Source organism: Falco naumanni, chromosome 3 (genome assembly GCF_017639655.2).
Source record: "Falco naumanni isolate bFalNau1 chromosome 3, bFalNau1.pat, whole genome shotgun sequence".
Lineage (NCBI taxonomy): Eukaryota > Metazoa > Chordata > Aves > Falconiformes > Falconidae > Falco > Falco naumanni.
The window spans coordinates 4,225,040-4,243,014 of NC_054056.1; the positions used below are offsets into that span (position 1 = coordinate 4,225,040).

Below are 17,975 nucleotides of genomic sequence, written 5' to 3' on the forward strand. Positions count from 1 at the left end.
AACTCGGGTCGTCGCCAGGCAGCGGTCCCTGCCTCCCCGTGGCTGGGCTCTGTGCCGCTCCCCGGGTGTCTGCCGGCGGCCGAGCCCCGTGGGGTGCACCCAGCACTGTCCCTCCGGGCCTCCTGCCGCCTCCTGCCCTCGGTCCCTCATCTTTCAGTGACGCCAGATGAGGGGCAGGGGCTCTGTGTGCAGGAGGTAGTACAGGCAGGAGGGGTGCCCCTGCCCGTTTACTCTTACTTTTCCACAGCCCCAAAAGGAGGAGCTACATCCCTGTCCGAGGCCCATCTAGCGACACGTTCCATGTCTGCTCGAGCGATCTGCGTCCCTGAAACTCTTCGTGCCCCACTCCAGATCCCCCATCGCGGCGAGCGGCACAAAGCCTGCTTAGTTGGGCCCGCAGCGCTGCTGCTGCTGCAGTGTTTGTAGTCGTGAGCATTTCCATGCTTCCAGAAGCACGGTGGCACTTCTGCCCCGCTGTCATTCAGGGCAAAAATACCTCTTGCCACTTTGTAAGCCCTGCCACTGCCGTGGAAAAAGAACTCATTTTCAGTTTTGGAGCTTGCATATTTTTTCAGCATCAGGGCTATAGAATTTTGCTCTGTGTACTGTTTCTTTTCAGCATCCTCTGTGGCATTTTGGGTGCTGGGCTATAAAACTCGATTCAGTTATGAAAATATAAGACATATTAAATATAAGGGAGGTGCAAACCTTCAGATATAACAGCTGTGTATTGAATTCTCTGCTACCAAAATCATTACTCTGTACACTAAGATCTTGGCTCTGTACTGATCTCCTTTCAGATAATCCAGAGCTGGACTCTCCTGTCATGTAAGTTAAATAGTGACTGCAGTTTCTTGCTGATAGAGGTATTATTCATGGCTACCTCTCTCTCAACTCACGGTTATGCCTGGGTAAATGCTCTTTTCCCCCCCAACAGTGATAATACATGATTAAGAGAATAAACCAAACAAATTGTGGGGCATTTGGAAGGATGTTTTGGGGTTTTTTTTCCCCCATACCAAAGTACTAATTATGGTACTTAAAATTTTAGGGAATGTGATGGTGCTCCTAGTGTGAATACCTTCTGTGGTTCCTCCTGTCACCAGAGTGGTTGTATTTGTGAGCAGCCAGGGTACTGTCTGCATTCTTTGGAGCATGATGCATGTAGGAGAGAGGAGGGAGAGACAAAGAACCCAGTGGATGTGGCTCTGTGTCAAAACCTGAGGGAAAACCAGGTTTTGGCACTCTGTTTAATAAGTCCTTGATTTTTGTCAGAGTCTGTTCCCCTTCCTCCAGGGAGGTACTGTGAGGACTTGGTTCAAACCTGTGAATTGCTCTGGGCTCCATGGATTAAACTGAAACTCGGGGATGCTGCAATCGCTGTTGTTTTGTTTTGGAGGAATCACAAAACAGATCAGACTCTTTTGGCATGGAGGGTGAGGTACTGTGTGATAAATGGAGTATCAAAATGTTGGCTAAGTGTCTGCAGAGAGGTGGAAGGGCGTGAAGTCTGAAGGCAGCGGACTCCTTTCAGCCCGGGCTCTGACTGCGGGTGGCAGTGCAGAGCAGAATTTGTCTCCTGGTGGGTGCTTGCACTGAAGACAAGATTTTTAGTAGAGAGGTAATTTTGCAAGGTGAGAAGCGAAGTGAGTGGTAGGGGTTAGAAATGGCCTGTTAACCAGAACCTGCACACGCTTCCCCATTGGAGATGGGTTGTAATCAAAGAAGCAGGCGATTGCAGTGATGGTTTCTGCTGTATTCATCGGTCTTGTCCATTTAACAAATAAATGCAGTATTTTTTGGAGGGAATTAGACCCTAAAACTTAGTGGTTTTGAGAAGGAAACTTACTTGGGAGGAAACCCTTGATTTGAAATAGATACGATTTTATTAACCAGGAATAAAGTGAGTTTCTATCTCCTCAATGACTTTATTATGCCTGTGGATTGTTCTTGATGCAGGGCTAGCTGACTTTGGCTCAGCCGATACCGTGCGGGTGTGCAGCAACCAAGTCACATCTTCAGCTGAATGCAATATTGGGATGGGGGGGATGCTTGGAGGTGAATAGCTGTATAAGGGAAAGCCAATGTATGGAGCCGTGAAGTGTGGTACCCTGTTCTCTGATCCTTTTATATTTGGATCTGTGCCTTTGAACAATAAGGTCTCTTTGAATAGGATACTGCAGTTTAAACAGACATAAAGCAACTCTTTCATGTAACAGCCCGGGTTGCCTTGGCTCTTGGCATCGGTTCACAATGTAGGCAGTGGAAGGATTGAAATGCAGAGGGGACACAGGGAAAGTGAGTGAGAAAGAGGATTGATTTGAGGGTGGAGGGACAGATTTGCAAGCCCTCGATATAATTTGTTTTTGAGCTGTCAAATAAGCTCATTCAAGGCAACCGGAACAAGACTGAAGAAGGGGGTTTTGCAGCAAGAAACTGCAGCAAATGCAAAACGCTCGGGCAGGGGGATGGGTGGCGAGTGGAGCCGCCCGCCTTGGCTAGTGCACGGCTGGGCGAGCCGGGCTGCTGGAGCGGCCCCGGCCCCCCCGGGCTGCCCCCGCCCGCCCGGGGAGCGAAGGGGGGGTGGGTAGGGCCGGAGGGGGGGCTCGGGCGGCTGAGCACCCCCAGCTCCGCAGGCAGGACGGCGGGTCGGGGCGAGGGGCTGCTCCTTGGCTGTCAAAAGGGAAACGGCGAAGTAGGTTCTGGCCGAGAAGGGTGGGGGGGGGGGGGGGGGGAAATATTCGAGGTTTTTTTGTGTTTTGTTTTTTTTTTTTTTTTAAAGCTTTGCTGTCATATTCGAGTTTTTTTTTTTCTTGTCCATAGGATCTGAGCATCATTACCAAGATAATTAAGTTCCTGAATGTGGCTTTAGCGGACTGCATTTTTCCCCCCATCTTGCACGCAGCTACAGGGACAAATGTACTAATAGATGTTCTTTTTTTTTTAAAAAAAAAAAAAAAAAAAGGGAGGGGGGGGCGTGGAGAAATACTGTTCTCGCCAGCCCTGCGAAGGGGTAACAACACTACAGCCAAGCGTGCCTGGTGGCTTGGAAGGGGGCACAGCCATCCCCACCTTCACCCGAACCAGTCCCACCAGTGCCAGGGTATCGCTCTTGCTGGGGATCCGACAAGTCACAGGCTGGGGAAGGGGAGGGTGGCTCTTTTGTGATCTTTCTGGGATTTGTAACCATTTCCTTCATCGCAAAAATTGTGTCAATATCATCAAGTTGTTTACAGAGGCGGGGGGGGGGGCACTCTGGGAGGCTGCATTGCTCTGGCAGATGTCTTAATAGCAGAGATGCTACGGGTGTGCGTATGTATGCATACTGTGCTGTGGTCCATGCACAACAGGGGGCTGTGGGACTTATTCCTGTACAAGAAACGTGTAGTGTGCATTAAAAAGAAATACAATGCTAAAGCGTAATTTGTGGTTTGTAGGTTCTGGTGGGGTGGGTGCTGGTGGGAGGATTGTGCTGGGTTTGGGGAAGCAAAACTGAGGCAGATCTATTCGGTGGCTGCACAGCAGCCCCTCACCACACCGCCTGTACCCTCTCCCCTCCGCAGCGTTCAGTGAAGAGGAGGACAATGATATGGGAACGATTAATCAACTGGCTAATAAAAAAGTATAAATCCCCGAGGACTGTGTACTGCTAATGCCGAGGAGCTGGCTCTGAGACAGCCACCGGGAGGGACGAGCCAGCCCTCCTCTCCTTTCCTTGCCTCTCCTCTCCCCGAGCTGCTGCCACACTTGGTTCATTCCAGCTGCAGAAGCTCAGAGCCTTCCATGCGGTGGGATTTTTTTCTGAGCTGAAAAAATAAAATAAAATAAAAAATAAATCACAAGCCTGACCTGCTTTTTTCCCCTCCCTCTTTCCTTTCTCCTCTTCATCCAGCCAAGCCGAGGACTATCCCAATTGCTAAGGGGAAGAAAAAGGGGGCAAAACCCACCACCACCAACCAACCCCCAGCACGCCCCATTCCTGCTGCCCTTTGACATGCAGCCTTCCTTGAGATGGGACAAGCCGGGATGCAGCTGTGGCTTTGGAAGGAACTGGGGAAAATTTGGGATCTTTGCTCTCATGATGGTGGAAGTGAGCTCCTGGAGCCGAGTGCTGCTGCTCTCCGTGGGGCTGCTGGCTGTCTCGGTGACTGGTAAGTGTAATGGAGAAAGCTGGCAACTTTAGGAGGATTTTTTGTCCTACTCCTTAGATCAAAGGACCACTGTTAATCTCCTCGGGGTGGGGTGGGGGGGGGGTGGGGGGGATATGACACTCTGTGTGTGTGCATGCACTTCTGTGTCAGCACATGCTTCCCTGTAGTGTTCAATAAGGAGTATATTTTCTTCAGACCTTTGTAGCTTCGTACAAGATAGTTTTCCTCTGTATCCTCTGGGAGCAACAATTTTAAGCAATGGGGTGATAAAAGGTGGCTTTATTTGATCTCCTTCCCCTTCTTTCGTGGGTCAAATCATTTGGGCACAGTTGCTGTATAATATGCAAGATGACTCTGAAAAATGCCATCACGGTTTCCCCTTCTGTCTTTGCCTTGCATCTTAACTCAATATTTCAGTACCCCGGTATCTGCCCATAGCTGATGAAATAGATGTAGGGTACCTTGCCTGAAGATGGAAGCACTTTTCTCTTATTTCTCCTACCTTTCAAGTTGATTATCTCTTCATACGAGCTCTTTGGCCTCAGCATCATGTTTTTTTGTGAAATACGTGCTTATTGACTTGAAAGATAGCAAAAGATAACTAGAATTTGGGGGCAGTTTGCCTATGTCTCCTCCCTAGTTTCCACAACTGCCCTTGTAGCAAAATCATATCTATGGACTGAAGTTTATTTCTGGTGTAAACAGCAAATATTTAGGGACTGTCCTTATGTGTGTGTAGGAGGGGAAAGAGTGGGAGAGCTGTGTTTGGCTGTGTCTTCTTTCAGCACTGTGCAGTGCCCTGATTTCCAAGAGTTTCTAAGTAACGTTTGTCTTGTCTGCTGTATCTTAGGCTAGAGGAATGCGTGTGTGTGTGTTGATGTGCATGAGAGCTTCTTGGGGTTTGGATTTTTTTTTTAAACTTTTGTTATCTGGAACACAACACTGATTTTATTATGTAAGGCAAATTTCCTCTAAGGAGATTCAGAGTAAGTATTAACTGTTCCTCCTGAGTACTCTTGCAGTGGACCCGAAGAGTTTTGCCGACTGGAAGTATCTCTTAGAAGAGGGTATAAAACCACCCAAACAAGCTACAAGTCCTAGTTAAGGATGAATATTTGATGAATATTTTTCCTTTCTTCAGCAAGAGCATTTAGCCTGTACACAAGAGAGAACCGTTCCAGCAGCTTCTGTTGCGTTTTTCTTACACACGTAGACCAATGTAGAGATACCTAAATAGATGATTTACTATAGCAGGGTTTACAGATTCTTTTTTTTTCTTTTAAGCTCTCTGTAGCTTGTTCATGCTAGATCTTCCAGGCTTCTCTTTATCTGCTTGTTCAGTATATAAGCCTTTCTTCTCAGGCCCCTAGGTCCCTTTTCTCTGCATGTAGAGTGCTGTCTGTTCTGGATCCTTCACCTAGATGTTGGTGCTCTATATTTTTTTTCTTTGTGAGCAGATCACCTGCAAAAGCTTTTTAGACCTCAGGTGTGTGTTATTTGCATCAGAGCTAGAGGCATTGGTCAATAGCTCCTCTTTCCTAGCTCTTTAAAGAAAAACAAAAACTAAAAAAACCCAAAAACCCCCAACCAAAATAACCCAAACCAAACCAAATTCTGAAATCCCAGTAATGATCTTTTTTGTCAAAGCAAGACACCAACTTTGAAATCGGTGGCATACTGCTGGATATCCAGAACGGAATGCGTGTATACAGAGTGAGTGCACCCACCCTTTGCAGAGTTCATGGTGGTTTTGGGGTGTAATCCCAGAAAGTCAGTGTAGTCGGGGCTGGGACTTCTAGTACCTTCGCTGAGCAAATCATGAACCTCCGTAGAACAAAGTTCCTGAAGAGGCTTCAGTTCTAACCTCGCCTGTTCCGAGGGTTTGTGCAGGTGGTAATAACCAGGAGTACCCATAGTGTGGCAGTAGAGCTGTACATGTAAAACTATCAGTTAGTAGTTCTGGCCGTCTTAAAAATAAAAAGGGAAAGAAAACCTACTGGTATCACATCAGCTGTGCTATGTCAGTAGTCCTGTTGCCCAATAATGTCCTTCTAAAAAAAAAAACCTGGCACAAAGCATGTGCTTCCTTCAGATGCTACTGTGAAGGCAGGAGAATGTAGCTTCTGTTTGTGCAAAGAACTGACAGAGCTGTAGGGAAGGTGGTGCTTTGTGATCTGCTGAAGCTTATTGTGTATGTGGGGAGTAGGGGGAAAGGAAGCGGTTCGTGTAGTTTCCCCTTTCGGTTTTAGGGGTGCAGTAATGATGTGACAGTGTTTTAAGATAGGCAGAGGGCACTAAATTGGTCTTAGCAAGTTAATTGTGATCCGTGAGTGGCCTCTCAGAGTATGTGTGGTGATTCTGAAATTGTATTTCTTGGTTGTCAAAACAGGTGGGAACAGGAATGGTATTCCTGGGTAATTAGCTATGCATGAGCACCAGAAGGTGCATTTGGGGAATGTATTGGATATACACGTGCAATTTTTTTGGAAGGCCTGTTATAAAGGGTGTCTTGACACCATTATTTACACACTGCTTTGCTAGTCAGCATCTTGTTTTGTCCTAGATTATAGAAAGATACATTTTTGAAATGTAGTCTAATCAATTTAGACCATTGTAATTTTCTTTCTTTCTTTTTTTTTTTTTATGGAAAATAGTTTTTGGCAGAATCTTCCTCTGAAGAGTGGAGGAGGGGGAAGCTGTTTATGAATTTTGATGTATGTGTATGTATTCATGTTGTAAATCATCCTTTTATTTTGTTCTGTTGTCTTAAATCTCTACAGGATGAAGAATGATTCAGGGGTACTTACTGTGCCAGGGAGGGAATGTCAGTGTGCAATACTCAGTGATTTGAGTATGGTTTTTTAAGGGGTAAGGGTGCAAGATATTAACTCTCTGAAGTGGTAGATAGATGAGTGTGGGTTTGTTTTTTGGGTTGTTGTGTGTGTGTGGTTTTGTTTTTTTTTTTTTGAAATAGGAGGAAGGTAATAGTCACCAGCTAGATTACATTTGATTGTGGCATACGATGAAACTACAGTATTTTATGGCAATAGCTGAGCATATCTTTTGATTTGAGTCCTACTATTACTGAAGCAGTGGGGATATGGGTGCTAAATGGAATGAATGATTCTTATGTACTCATTCATGTCTTGCTATTGCCTTTTGTTACTGGAAAGGAGTTATTTATGGAAAACATTTAGAGGGTGCGGATGTTTAGAGGGTACGGCTCTTCTGCTTAGGCTTAGTCTGGCTTCTTGGCCCTTAGGTTGGGAACACAGGAAGGCAGCAATTTGCTGTACCTGCCTCACTGTCCTTGTTACTGGGAGAGAGAGTACGTGACCTAGTCCATAGGTTTTCAGCACTTCACAGTGGGGTTACGTAGGTGATGCTCAGATGGGTGGGATTAAGGCCAATCCTTCCCCCTCCATGTGCCTCTACATATGAATCTGGGCTACCACGTGGCCCTTAGGTCTGTCTGTAGTGCATGTACGTACTTACCTCCTCACACGGGTGTGCACACTTGTAAGTTCTCAGTGAAGAACATTTAAATTCAGCATGCTTTCCTCCGTGGAAGTATAAGGCTATAATGATGGGTAGAGAAGGGTGGGGGAAGAGGAGCCCTTACTAGAAAGAACTTGCTAGGAAGACCGCTGTGCAGTAGTTGGGACTCTGCTTGGAGCCTTGGATGTTTGGGTCACAGTTCATAGAATTGTTTCGGTTGGAAAAGACCTTTACAATCGAGTCCAGCTGTTAAGGTAGCCCTGCCAAGTCCACCATGCTGCGGCACCATCACGCTGCGGCACTGTAGGCAAGCAATTGCACTTCTGTCCTCTTGTTCTTTGTATTGATTTCATCATTTGGGGTACGGGAGCCTTTCCTTTGCTGTGCAATTGTTTGCTGCCTCTCGCTCTGATTTTATTTTTCTTTTTGTTTTTGTCATAGTCTCCCTGTGCTGCTGAAGAACATCTAAGCTCAAGCTTTCCTTGCCACTTAGCTCAGTCTCTGTCATGTCAGATACCTCCTAGGGAAATTTTGTATTCAGCTGGTTGATGGGTCCCAGCTGAGCCAGCCCGCAGTGGTACAGAGGTGGATGTCTGTTCATCTCAGTGGCTGCCTTCCAAACGTCTACGAGTTTCTGTCAAAAGAAGGTGCTTGTCAAAATGGGTGCGGGGAATGTGATCCAGGCAATCTGCCATAGATCCCAGTGGATATGCATTTTGCCAGGGCAATTTAGGGCTTAGGGTGTAGTTGATCACATGAGCATTTGTAGCATCCCTGCTATAGAGAATACATTTTCCTATGCAGAAGTGGCTGTGACTTATTAATCTACTTTCAGGGACAAGTGAAGAGTGATTCTTCCCCCCAGTTTGCTGTTAACCACTTGCACCTGTGCTCCAGGGATTTGCAACTGCTGAATTACTGTGTGGTGCTTGCTGCCTTGCTCTGGTTCCTGAGAGGCCAGTTGTTTGAGAAATGCCAAATTTCACAGCTGTGCTTGTTGCTTATGTTCCTGTTGATGCTCCCCCCTCTCCTAGCTCCTACTTACATTTGGCATGGATCTTGACCAGAGGAAATTGTTATGATAATGTTGAGGGTTAGACAGGTTTGAGGGAAGGTCAGGCAGCCTAACCAGTACTGGATTTAAACTTGAGGTTTTTTGTTAGTTCTCTGCAGCTAACCTTTTAACCTGTCACTGCAACATAAGTTTAAGAGGCTTATTGTGTAAGGGATAGCTGGTGTAAAGACTTTGGGGAGAAAGCTGCAATAGATGTCTTTGCGTCCATAGTATCACAAGAGAATTCTTGCTAACTCCTTTTTTTATCAAAAGTGTTCTGAGACATAGGGCTGGAGTAACTTTTCATAGGCTTTAGTGAAATTACAACAAAGGTATGTTTAGGTGAGTGGCTTTTAAATGATACCTCTTTGCTATCCTACATGTTTTTAGGCATTAGGAAGTTCAGAAATACAATGTATAGGCCTAGGTTTGAATTAGCCTTCACCCAGAAAATATAGCAAATTCAGATGGAAGGGGAAAGATGAGATTGACTTTAAAGGGCTACCAAAAATAAAATTGAGTAACAAAGATTCTGTATTGCTTGACTTGGTAAGTCCAGCATCGGGTTGTCTATTTGATACATACAGCAGCCAAAAATGTCAGAGGTAGCGTAATCACGTGTTGGCTCTCATATCCAAATGCAGCCCCCGTGGGTGCAGGTGAAAGATGGGAAGGCTGATAGCATCAGACTTTAAAGGCGTTTACAACCAGGTAAGTTTTTTGCTCCACCCAGAAAGACTGGCTATGAGAACAGAGATGACCTCATCAATCCTGTGTGTTAACTGGGGTTTTGTAGTCTAGCTCAATATTTTAATGGAGTCTGTATATTGCTGCTTATGGAAATGTCTCCTTTAAACATATTTATTGCGAACTACAATATGTGCACTTAATACTTGTCACCTAGATGTTACAGTGCATAAAACCAGCCAATGAGGCTGGTACGATGCCATCCAATACCTTTGGTGTAACCCGTTTCAGAGTAGAGGCAAACATAGAATTAAAGAGCTTTCCTAATAAAGTGCTTTTTTAACCTGTATCAGTGGTAAATCCAGAGTGTTGAGGGGGTGGTGGAAGTGGCAGGGGAAATACTGCTGCTGCCTGCTCAGTATCTCTTCAAGCGCCGGGCCACAAGCCGTGTACGAGTCCCTGAGGAGTGCCTCTGGGATGGAAAGCAACTGGCTCTACTGAGTGACTTGCACAAGGTCATTTTGGGAATTCGTGGCAGAGCTGCAAACGTTGGTCTCGGCCTTAAACACAAGATCACTTCTCCTGCTTTGTTTCTTAATTTATTTTTTTTTTTGCAAAGGAGCATAAAGGTAAGATGGTTTCAATGTGACTATAGGGTTATTTCTGAGGCCTCCTGTGGTGTGTGAGTGCCTGCTTTGAGAAGCAGGCCCTTGCATTGCTTTCAAAGAAATCAAGATACAGAGATTAAAAAAAGTGATAGTAGCACCCACAGTTTCCGTGTTTACACAGTGTTTCTGGAGGAGTGAAGTACAGTGCAGTTATGGAAATCAATGTACTTTGCTTGCAATAAACACGATGCAGTGCAGTAATCTGCAAAATATATGTGTTTCTGCCATGCCATGCAGTGGCAAACTGATCTGATAGTGGTTAATGTATAATTGGGAAAATCCCATCGATTAAAGAAATCAAATTAACTCTGTTTCAGTCTCTTTGCTGCTGCCATGGACACAGCCAGCTAGAATGGAGACAGTATGCTGGAGGGAGCTTGTATGTAATTTTTTTTTTTTTTATACCTCCCTTGCATGAAAGTGGGAAAGGGGGTTGTTTTGGGTGTGGTTTCCCCCCTCTTTATTTGACTTCACGGTGAACAGGTTGGTGTTTGTTCTTTGCAGTGTCAGGCAACGATGGTTGCAGTAATTCTCCATCCTTACAAGGTACAGGTATCACCACTGTAATAATAAACTAACTGCCTGGTTTTTGTGTGCACGCTGCTGTCTGCTGGATGGAGAGAGAAGTGGGGACTATGTCAGAGCCCTGCCAGTGTTAGTAATTTCTGAAAGGTCAAAATAGTTGTGGAGTAGGGACATCTGATGCTCTGTGATTTTCACTGGAAGGGAAGGGTCTTGCAACTGTGCGGCCTGGAGCGGCTCTGGTTGCCAGGGAGATGTGTAATAGGGGAGGAATTAAACAAAGCTTTAAAAGCTCCTTCCCCATTACTGACTGCAAAAATCTACTTGAAAATGAACTGGTGGCCTACGTTTAGGGGAAGCGGGTATTCAGAGAGCTGAAGGAAGGGGAACATGACTTGCAGAGACACCTGTGCAACGTGTTGTTAAGTGTATTCATGGTATGGAGTGCTCAACAGCTTCATGAGCAGTGGTCCTTAAGAGTCTAGTGCAGTGTAAACATACAGCTGGAGGCAGCCCTTGCCTGGAAAAATGTACAATCTAAACTCTTGACAAGTATTGGATATAATTCTGGAGTGTTGGAGAATTGTGACAATAGGTGGAGAGGTGGTTTCTGCCCACGCTGTTGGAGGTCTGCTGCTTAAGCCAGGTTTGGCTAAGGACAATACAGAAGAAAGGCAACCAGTGTCACCAGAAAACAGCTTTATACTTGTACATATATCAGCCTGGCATTGATGAGAGTGCTGCTGTGCAGGACTCGGGCTGGAGCTGCAGCCAAGTTCTCGTAAAAGCCTGGTACCTCAACTCACACTGGCATCTGGGCTTCTTCCTTAGTCCCGGTGACCTCCGAAGGCAGCTCTTTCTCTCTGTAACCAGAAGGCAATTAACAGCATCCTATGTCCTGCTGGCAAATTTGTTCTTCCTTCCATCAAAGTAAGGAGGCATTGCTGTTCTGCTTCATTGTTAGCCCTGTGAGAGAAGGCACTGGGCAGAAACAGTCTGTGCCCGAAGATGTTTTGCTGTGAGCGCGGGGAAGTTAGGAGGCAGAACCAGATGCAGAAAGGCTTCCCCAAGGTCGTGCAGCAGGTTTCTGGTGGAGCTAGGAATGCACCAGGTCGTCTCACTCCTGAGTGTTACTGCGTGCTGAACAGCAGCACAGAAATCCTGTGCTGTTGCTGCGAAGAGAGGTGTTTTTGAGATGCTTTCTCTGCAGATGAGGTCTGAGCTGTATCTGTGCTAGTGGATGTCAAGGCATTTTACAGTAGTTACACTGAAACAGAACAATTTCTCAATCCATTTATCAAAATGTCTGCAGTTCCCATTTCAAGGCAGATAAAACAACAATGAATAGCCAATAAATGTATCTTTATCCAGAACATTTTAAAACAAAAAGAAAGAGAAGATTGGTTCTTTTGGCCTCTGGCTTGCACTACCTTTCTGAAATATTAAGTCTATTCTGTCCTAATGAAATGGCTTTATTTGGGTTCCATCCACCTGCCTTAGTGCCACCACCATTTCTTTCAGTGTGAAGAACTTGGCTGCTTCTCGGTTGTTAGTTTAGTGGGGTGCAGACCAACAGGCAGTTTCACCAAACCATGGTCACAGCCTGATAGTCCTGGCCCTGTCAGTGCCCAGAGCCAGTTGTGTTGGAAAGTGCAAGAAGTACTGAAATAGGGCAAGAAGGATGAGTTAATCACAACTAGAGAATTAACCACAACTGGGGATTTTCTGGTTCAGCACGCTCCTGTTACTTGCACACTCTCTTGACTCACAAAAGTCATTAAAACCCAGTTCTTGCTGTTTTCTATGGCTGTTGGCACTTACAAATCCTTGAGGGTGTGAGCCGTACTCATTCCGTTTCACCTCCCCATCTGTAAAATGGGGATAAGTAGGATTTGCAAAATCCTGAAATGATTTACAGATTTATTCTGCAGAGAGATCTTCGGATGTTTGTGAAAAGCTTTCAGCAGATACAAATTGCACTAGGTTGATTAGCTACACAAGTTTTATGCTCTTGGTTTTCTCCCTTGATTGCCTGGAGTGAATTCAACCATTTCATGTACAATTTGGGATTAATTGTGAATGACATTGAGGTGAAAGTTGTCTGTCTGCTGCTGAACTTCAAGAAGTATTAATGGCAAAAAAAGTCAGGAATATAATCCAATGCAGTTTCTGTTCTAGCAAGGATTTGCACAGGTTGCTCGGCTCCTTCTGTAATTCAGCTGTTATCACTTACACCGTTTCTATATGTTTATATTTGCATTTGTGCCTTTTATCAAAAGACTGCAGCGCAGCTTTTAAAAGCGTAGTGTACTCCAGTATGGATGGGAAGGTAGGAGACTTGTAGCAGACTGAGAACTTGCCAGAAACATCAGGAAACTGGATGCTGGTCATTAGCAGAAGCAGAGTATTAGCAGAAAGGTTGGTCTGGGTCTTCAGATTGTAACCTGCCGTGGAGTCTGGCTTGAAAGCTGTTGCTTAAATTGTGTGAGCTTCAGCTTCTTGTCTAGAGAGTGGAAGAATAGTACTGTCTAACGGATTTTGAAGATGAATGGCTCAAGGATGGCAGAGATCAAATAGAGAACTTTTCCTAATTATGGTGCCTGTTATTTGTCAGCAGTTTATCTTTTTTTTTTTTAGTTAAACTAGTGAAAGCAGAGTTTGAAATCTTCTTTTTTATGGCAGCTATGTCATTGCTTTTGGAGCCAGAGAGCCTGAGCTTATTGCCTTTAAGAACAAGATGAGTAGTTTTCCTTAACATCTGAGTTGGCTTTTCATTCGCACGAAGTTTGCTGAAGAACTTTACAGTGGGGAGTGTTGTGTAATGGCTTACACTGTTGTGTAATGGCTTACACGTTGTTACTGCTCTCCCCTTATCCTGCCGTTGTTAATGGGTTTGTGTGTGTGTTCCCAAAGACTTGGGATGTGTGGCCGGTAAGGTGGACTTTCTTTCTTAGATCTAGGTGAAACGAGCAATGCTAGCTGGCGATTTAAGCATCTTGCAGAAAAGCTGGTCTTGCAGTTTGGAAAGGTAAGGATGTACTGGGTCTCTTTCTGCTCCCCAGCCCTGCCTCTTTCATGTTTCTATAACTGCATTGTCAGCTGGATTCTTCCCTTTTCTCATTGCTGTGGGGCAAAGGAAGGATCTGGTCCTTTAATAGACATTTGATCTGACATTGCTGAGCGGTTAAAGCCAAGCTGGAGGTACAGAAAATGGAAGCTCATTTCTTCTGTAACAAAAGCACAGTTTAATGTTCCTTTCCCATTTGATACACTGAATAATAATATTGAGAAAACCAGATCTCCTCTCAGAGGAAATCTCCTTCAGAAGGATAGTGAAGCCTGGTGCTTTTCCAAAGCCGGTGCCATTTCTAAAGATGCTGCTTGCATTGTGCAGCATATTGTTTATATCCTTCTATTGTTGCTTTGTCTCCATTAGGGAAAGGTTAGGCACTGATTGTGGACACAGGACATCTGTCAGCAACCATCCTGGGATGTTTTCACTAAAGTTAAGCACCACTTGGAGAAGGACTTGGTCTGTTAATATTAAAATAATACCCACCTGCTGCAATAATAAGCTTTTGAAGTATAGGGAATTTGTCCCTGATGGTGTTGGGGCTTTTTTTCTGGTGTTGGGTTTAACACATACCCTCAGGAGGCAGCAGTCCTGGAGTGAGAGAGGGATGATCTGTCACTCACATGCTGTCCCCTCTGCAGGGTTACTGCCTCCTCTGAGGGCTCCATTCACTTTCTACAGGCTGTGGTGGCGTGGAAATCATATAGCTTTTCAAAAGATGGTGAAGTAGCTGGATTGGAGTTTCTGTACTTCGGTAGGGTGCTTCAGTGAAAATGCATTAAAAATCCTGTCAGGCGCTCGTGTGCTGAGGGAAGGGCGTGTGGAACGAATGGTCCCCACGCTGTAGATGGTATCTTCCTTAAGACCTAGAGCTAAAGCACAGTGAAACTGTTGTGGCTTTGAGTGAAGTTCTTCGTCTTGATCGTGAGGACAGATAATCTGCTATCTTACCTTGATCTATGAGAAACCAAGTCATCTTCTTTCAGTAGCACATGCAGCGCTGGTTTCCTTACCTTGGCAAGATTTAAGATACAAGAGATGATGCCTGCGCTGCCCGTGCTGCTGTTACCTCTTTGTAAACAGCTGGATCAGTCCTAACTGGAAGGAGTAATCTTGAGAAGAGCAAGTTCATTTCGCTGGATTTGAAGTGTTCTAGAAAATAATGTTTTATGGGAGGGTCTGTCATTTGTTCCTGCTAAGTACTGTGACAGTCATAAATTACAGAATGAATTACGACCTTTTTTTTTTTGCCTGGGGATCTAACACTGAGGGCTACAGTGGGGAGTTTTTGCCCTTCTTTTCCGTAAGTGCAGTTAGCAAATGAGACTTTTTACAAAAAAATACCCAATTTGAACCTACAAGTCGATTCAGTTCACCCCTTATTAGCTTTTTGATTGAGAGCTGTGTAGATTGAAGAAGAAATGTATTGATCTGCTTTTGGGATTGAAAACTAAGATTAAGTAGAATATGTCTAAGGGTGAAAATGAGGTTTTAATTGAATGGAGGAGGTGAAAGAAAAATAGAATAGTACAATATAATGGTAATGGAAATAAGTTCTGGGTTTCTTTGTTAGTTACACATAGCTGGAGGTCATGGGATACAGGAACTGTGTGGAAGTGACTTGGACTTTGCACGTGAGTGGATTGATCCACTGCAGTTAGTGAGAATATTTGTGCACAAGTTGTGGCAGATTGGTAGCTAGCATGAGAATTTTTCTAAATTGGATCAGAATGTGATAAAAATAAGGCTGGTTTTGTAGTATCAGAGCATCCATCAGTTGCCAGGATTGTTAGGACATTTATCATTGGAACAGAGCTGGTAGCTTTCAGTGAAGAATTTAGGATTTGCTGTTCTATATGTGAAATTCCTGTGTAAAGGGACTGAAAATTTCAATGTGATTGAAATATTTTACTTTTTCCGTGGATAATCTGTTAGAAACCTTTTTGTAACTATTTATTTTCTAGGGCATGTGGCTGTTGTTTGTCCCATTGGGTGAACAGAATTGTTAACTTTTCTGTGTGCTGTCACCTTCTGGTGACTTTCATTGATTGCTCAAGGTGACAAGTAGGCATGAGCTAATAAAGATCAAGTGCAGTAATACTTCAAGGAAGTGAATATGAAAGTGCTGTTAATGGAATCAAGTAAAAATTGGATTTATATCCCAACAAAAATTCCTGAGAGAAATTGCTTTCTGTTTGCCTTTTTTTTGTAATTCAAATACAATAATACAAGTACAAGCTGTTATAATAGAAATGCCTGGCAGAGCGTTGGAAGATCTCAAAGCACTCGTAAACGCACAGTACATTTCTCTTCAGAGAGCGTGGTTAAATGAGAACTGTGGTAGAAGTGTGAAGGGCTTTTAATAAGTGGGGTCTCTGCTTATTCAGGATATTTTTCTTTAATATGTATAGCTGAAGGTAGAAGGTTCTGGTCACTGTAGTCACAGCTAATTTGCTCGTTACGGCATTAGCTGGATATTTGAAATCACTTCTTCTGTGTCATCTTCTACAGAACTTCTGTCTCCTTTCTGTTCTGAGCCCTCGGTGCTAAAAAGGGACGGTGGCCTCCCTGCAACTGCCAAAAGGGTATAGTAGACTTAGTGTAATTTCTGTGCTTTCCATGTAGTTACAAATGCATGAAAATACAACCAGATTAATCTATTGGAGTTTAAAGATACACACTAGGAACTGAAACCTGGTGAGGAGTAGAAAAGAAATCCTTGCACTCCCCTCTGAGCTTAGGGCTAACTTCTAAAGAAGCTATATCCACGGTATTCTCTTTAAAGTGTCAGTTCTCCATCGGTGTAGTGATGAAATTGTTACTGCTGTGAGAATTTTGAGGACTGAGGTGTTATAATTTATTAGCAAGATGAGACTTGTAGCTGGGTCAAAGATGTCTCTCAGGGCAAGTTCCATTCTTATTGGCCTTGAGGGAGCACTGAACTTCAGAGGGACATGCGGCTTCATGGCTAATAATGGCAAATGAAGTTGCAGCTACCTTTGTCTTCTCATGATGACATACGTCTGGTACAGGGGGAATAGAGGCTAATAATGAAAACTTATGAGAAAAATCTTTAAATTAGGCTTTCACTGTGATTAGCGAGGTGGGTTTCACCTTGAACCTTACTTCACCTTTCTTACATTATTTTTTTTTTGAGTTGGAGGAGTCCTGGAATCACAGAATGGTTTGGGTTGGAGGGGACCTTATGGACCATTCACTTCAAACCACGGGCAGGGACACCTTCCACTAGCCCAGGTTGCCCCAAGCCCCATCCAGCCTGGCCTTGAGCCCTGCCAGGGATGGGGCACCCACAGCTGCTCTGGGAACCTGTGCCAGCACCTCAGCACCCTCATAGTGAATAAACTGTAGTTGTTGCTCTGTCTTTGAACTATAGTTAGTGAGTCCTAACACCTGAGATGAAAATGAGTTTGAGCACGGTGGATAAGCTATTTAAATGCAAATATTCTGTTAGTGGAAAATAATTGAAATACAAATTGAAAAATTTGTTTTGGAGATAATAATTAGCACCTTATAAATGAGACTGAATAAAAATGGTGCTTATGAATGGAGTCCATTGGCAGGGGTTTGTACAGAAGTTTTTCATCAAATTAGCTTCTCTTTTCTGAGTGTTCATTTCGGTTGTGAGTTGAGATGAACTGTCAGGTGAAACCTAAAGCCTGTGGGCAATGGATAACATCTGAGATTCACAAGATTCACATATCAGGAGTTACAGACATAGCAGAAAACCGTGCCAACCCTGTGTCATTTTCACAGGTGTCTGGACTGGGGTGGGGAAAAGTTAAACCTTCACTGTGTTCGTGATGCAGGTGCAGAGAGAAAATAAGAGTAAAATTTTAAGAAGCTTTTGAATAATCCTGAATGTTTTCATTGAGCCTTGGACTCCCAGGGCAAGATTTTCAAGGATGTTTAGATGCCTAAGTAAGTGTGTACTTGCCCAGTAGGGTTTTATAAGAGGATACGTTAGCTGCAGAACTCAGGTGCATTTACAAAGGCTACAAGGCATCTGTCTAAGGTTCTTGGGTTATATAAAAAAAAAATAATATAAAAAATCTGTGTAAACGTGGTCTACTTAAGTTCCTTTTGAAAAGGGACTCATGGTCCTGAGGTGAACTCTCATTTTGGTTTTGTGAAATCTTGCATAAAGGAGTAGCTTAATCTCTTTGAAACCTTGCCATGAGTCTAGGGTCAAATCGAGGCCTCCCAAGTTCCAGTTTAGTGCCTTAACCATGTGTTAAACTGTATTTTTTTTTTTTAGACTGACTCTTGGTTTTAGGTAGAAAGTGGGTAAGCTTGCATGGTGT

The 17,975-nt window shown here is 44.2% G+C and overlaps 1 protein-coding gene across 1 annotated transcript in view; it reads left to right on the forward strand.

The window, feature by feature from the left end:
- The first annotated feature begins 3,853 nt into the window (after positions 1-3,853).
- CSMD2 (CUB and Sushi multiple domains 2) overlaps positions 3,854-17,975 on the forward strand; it is a 306,341-nt gene continuing 292,219 nt past the window's right edge. The window contains exon 1 of the mRNA XM_040588319.1: positions 3,854-4,151. Within this exon, the coding sequence (XP_040444253.1) occupies positions 3,995-4,151 (157 nt within the window). The 5' untranslated portion in view covers positions 3,854-3,994. The remainder of the gene's footprint in view (positions 4,152-17,975) is intronic.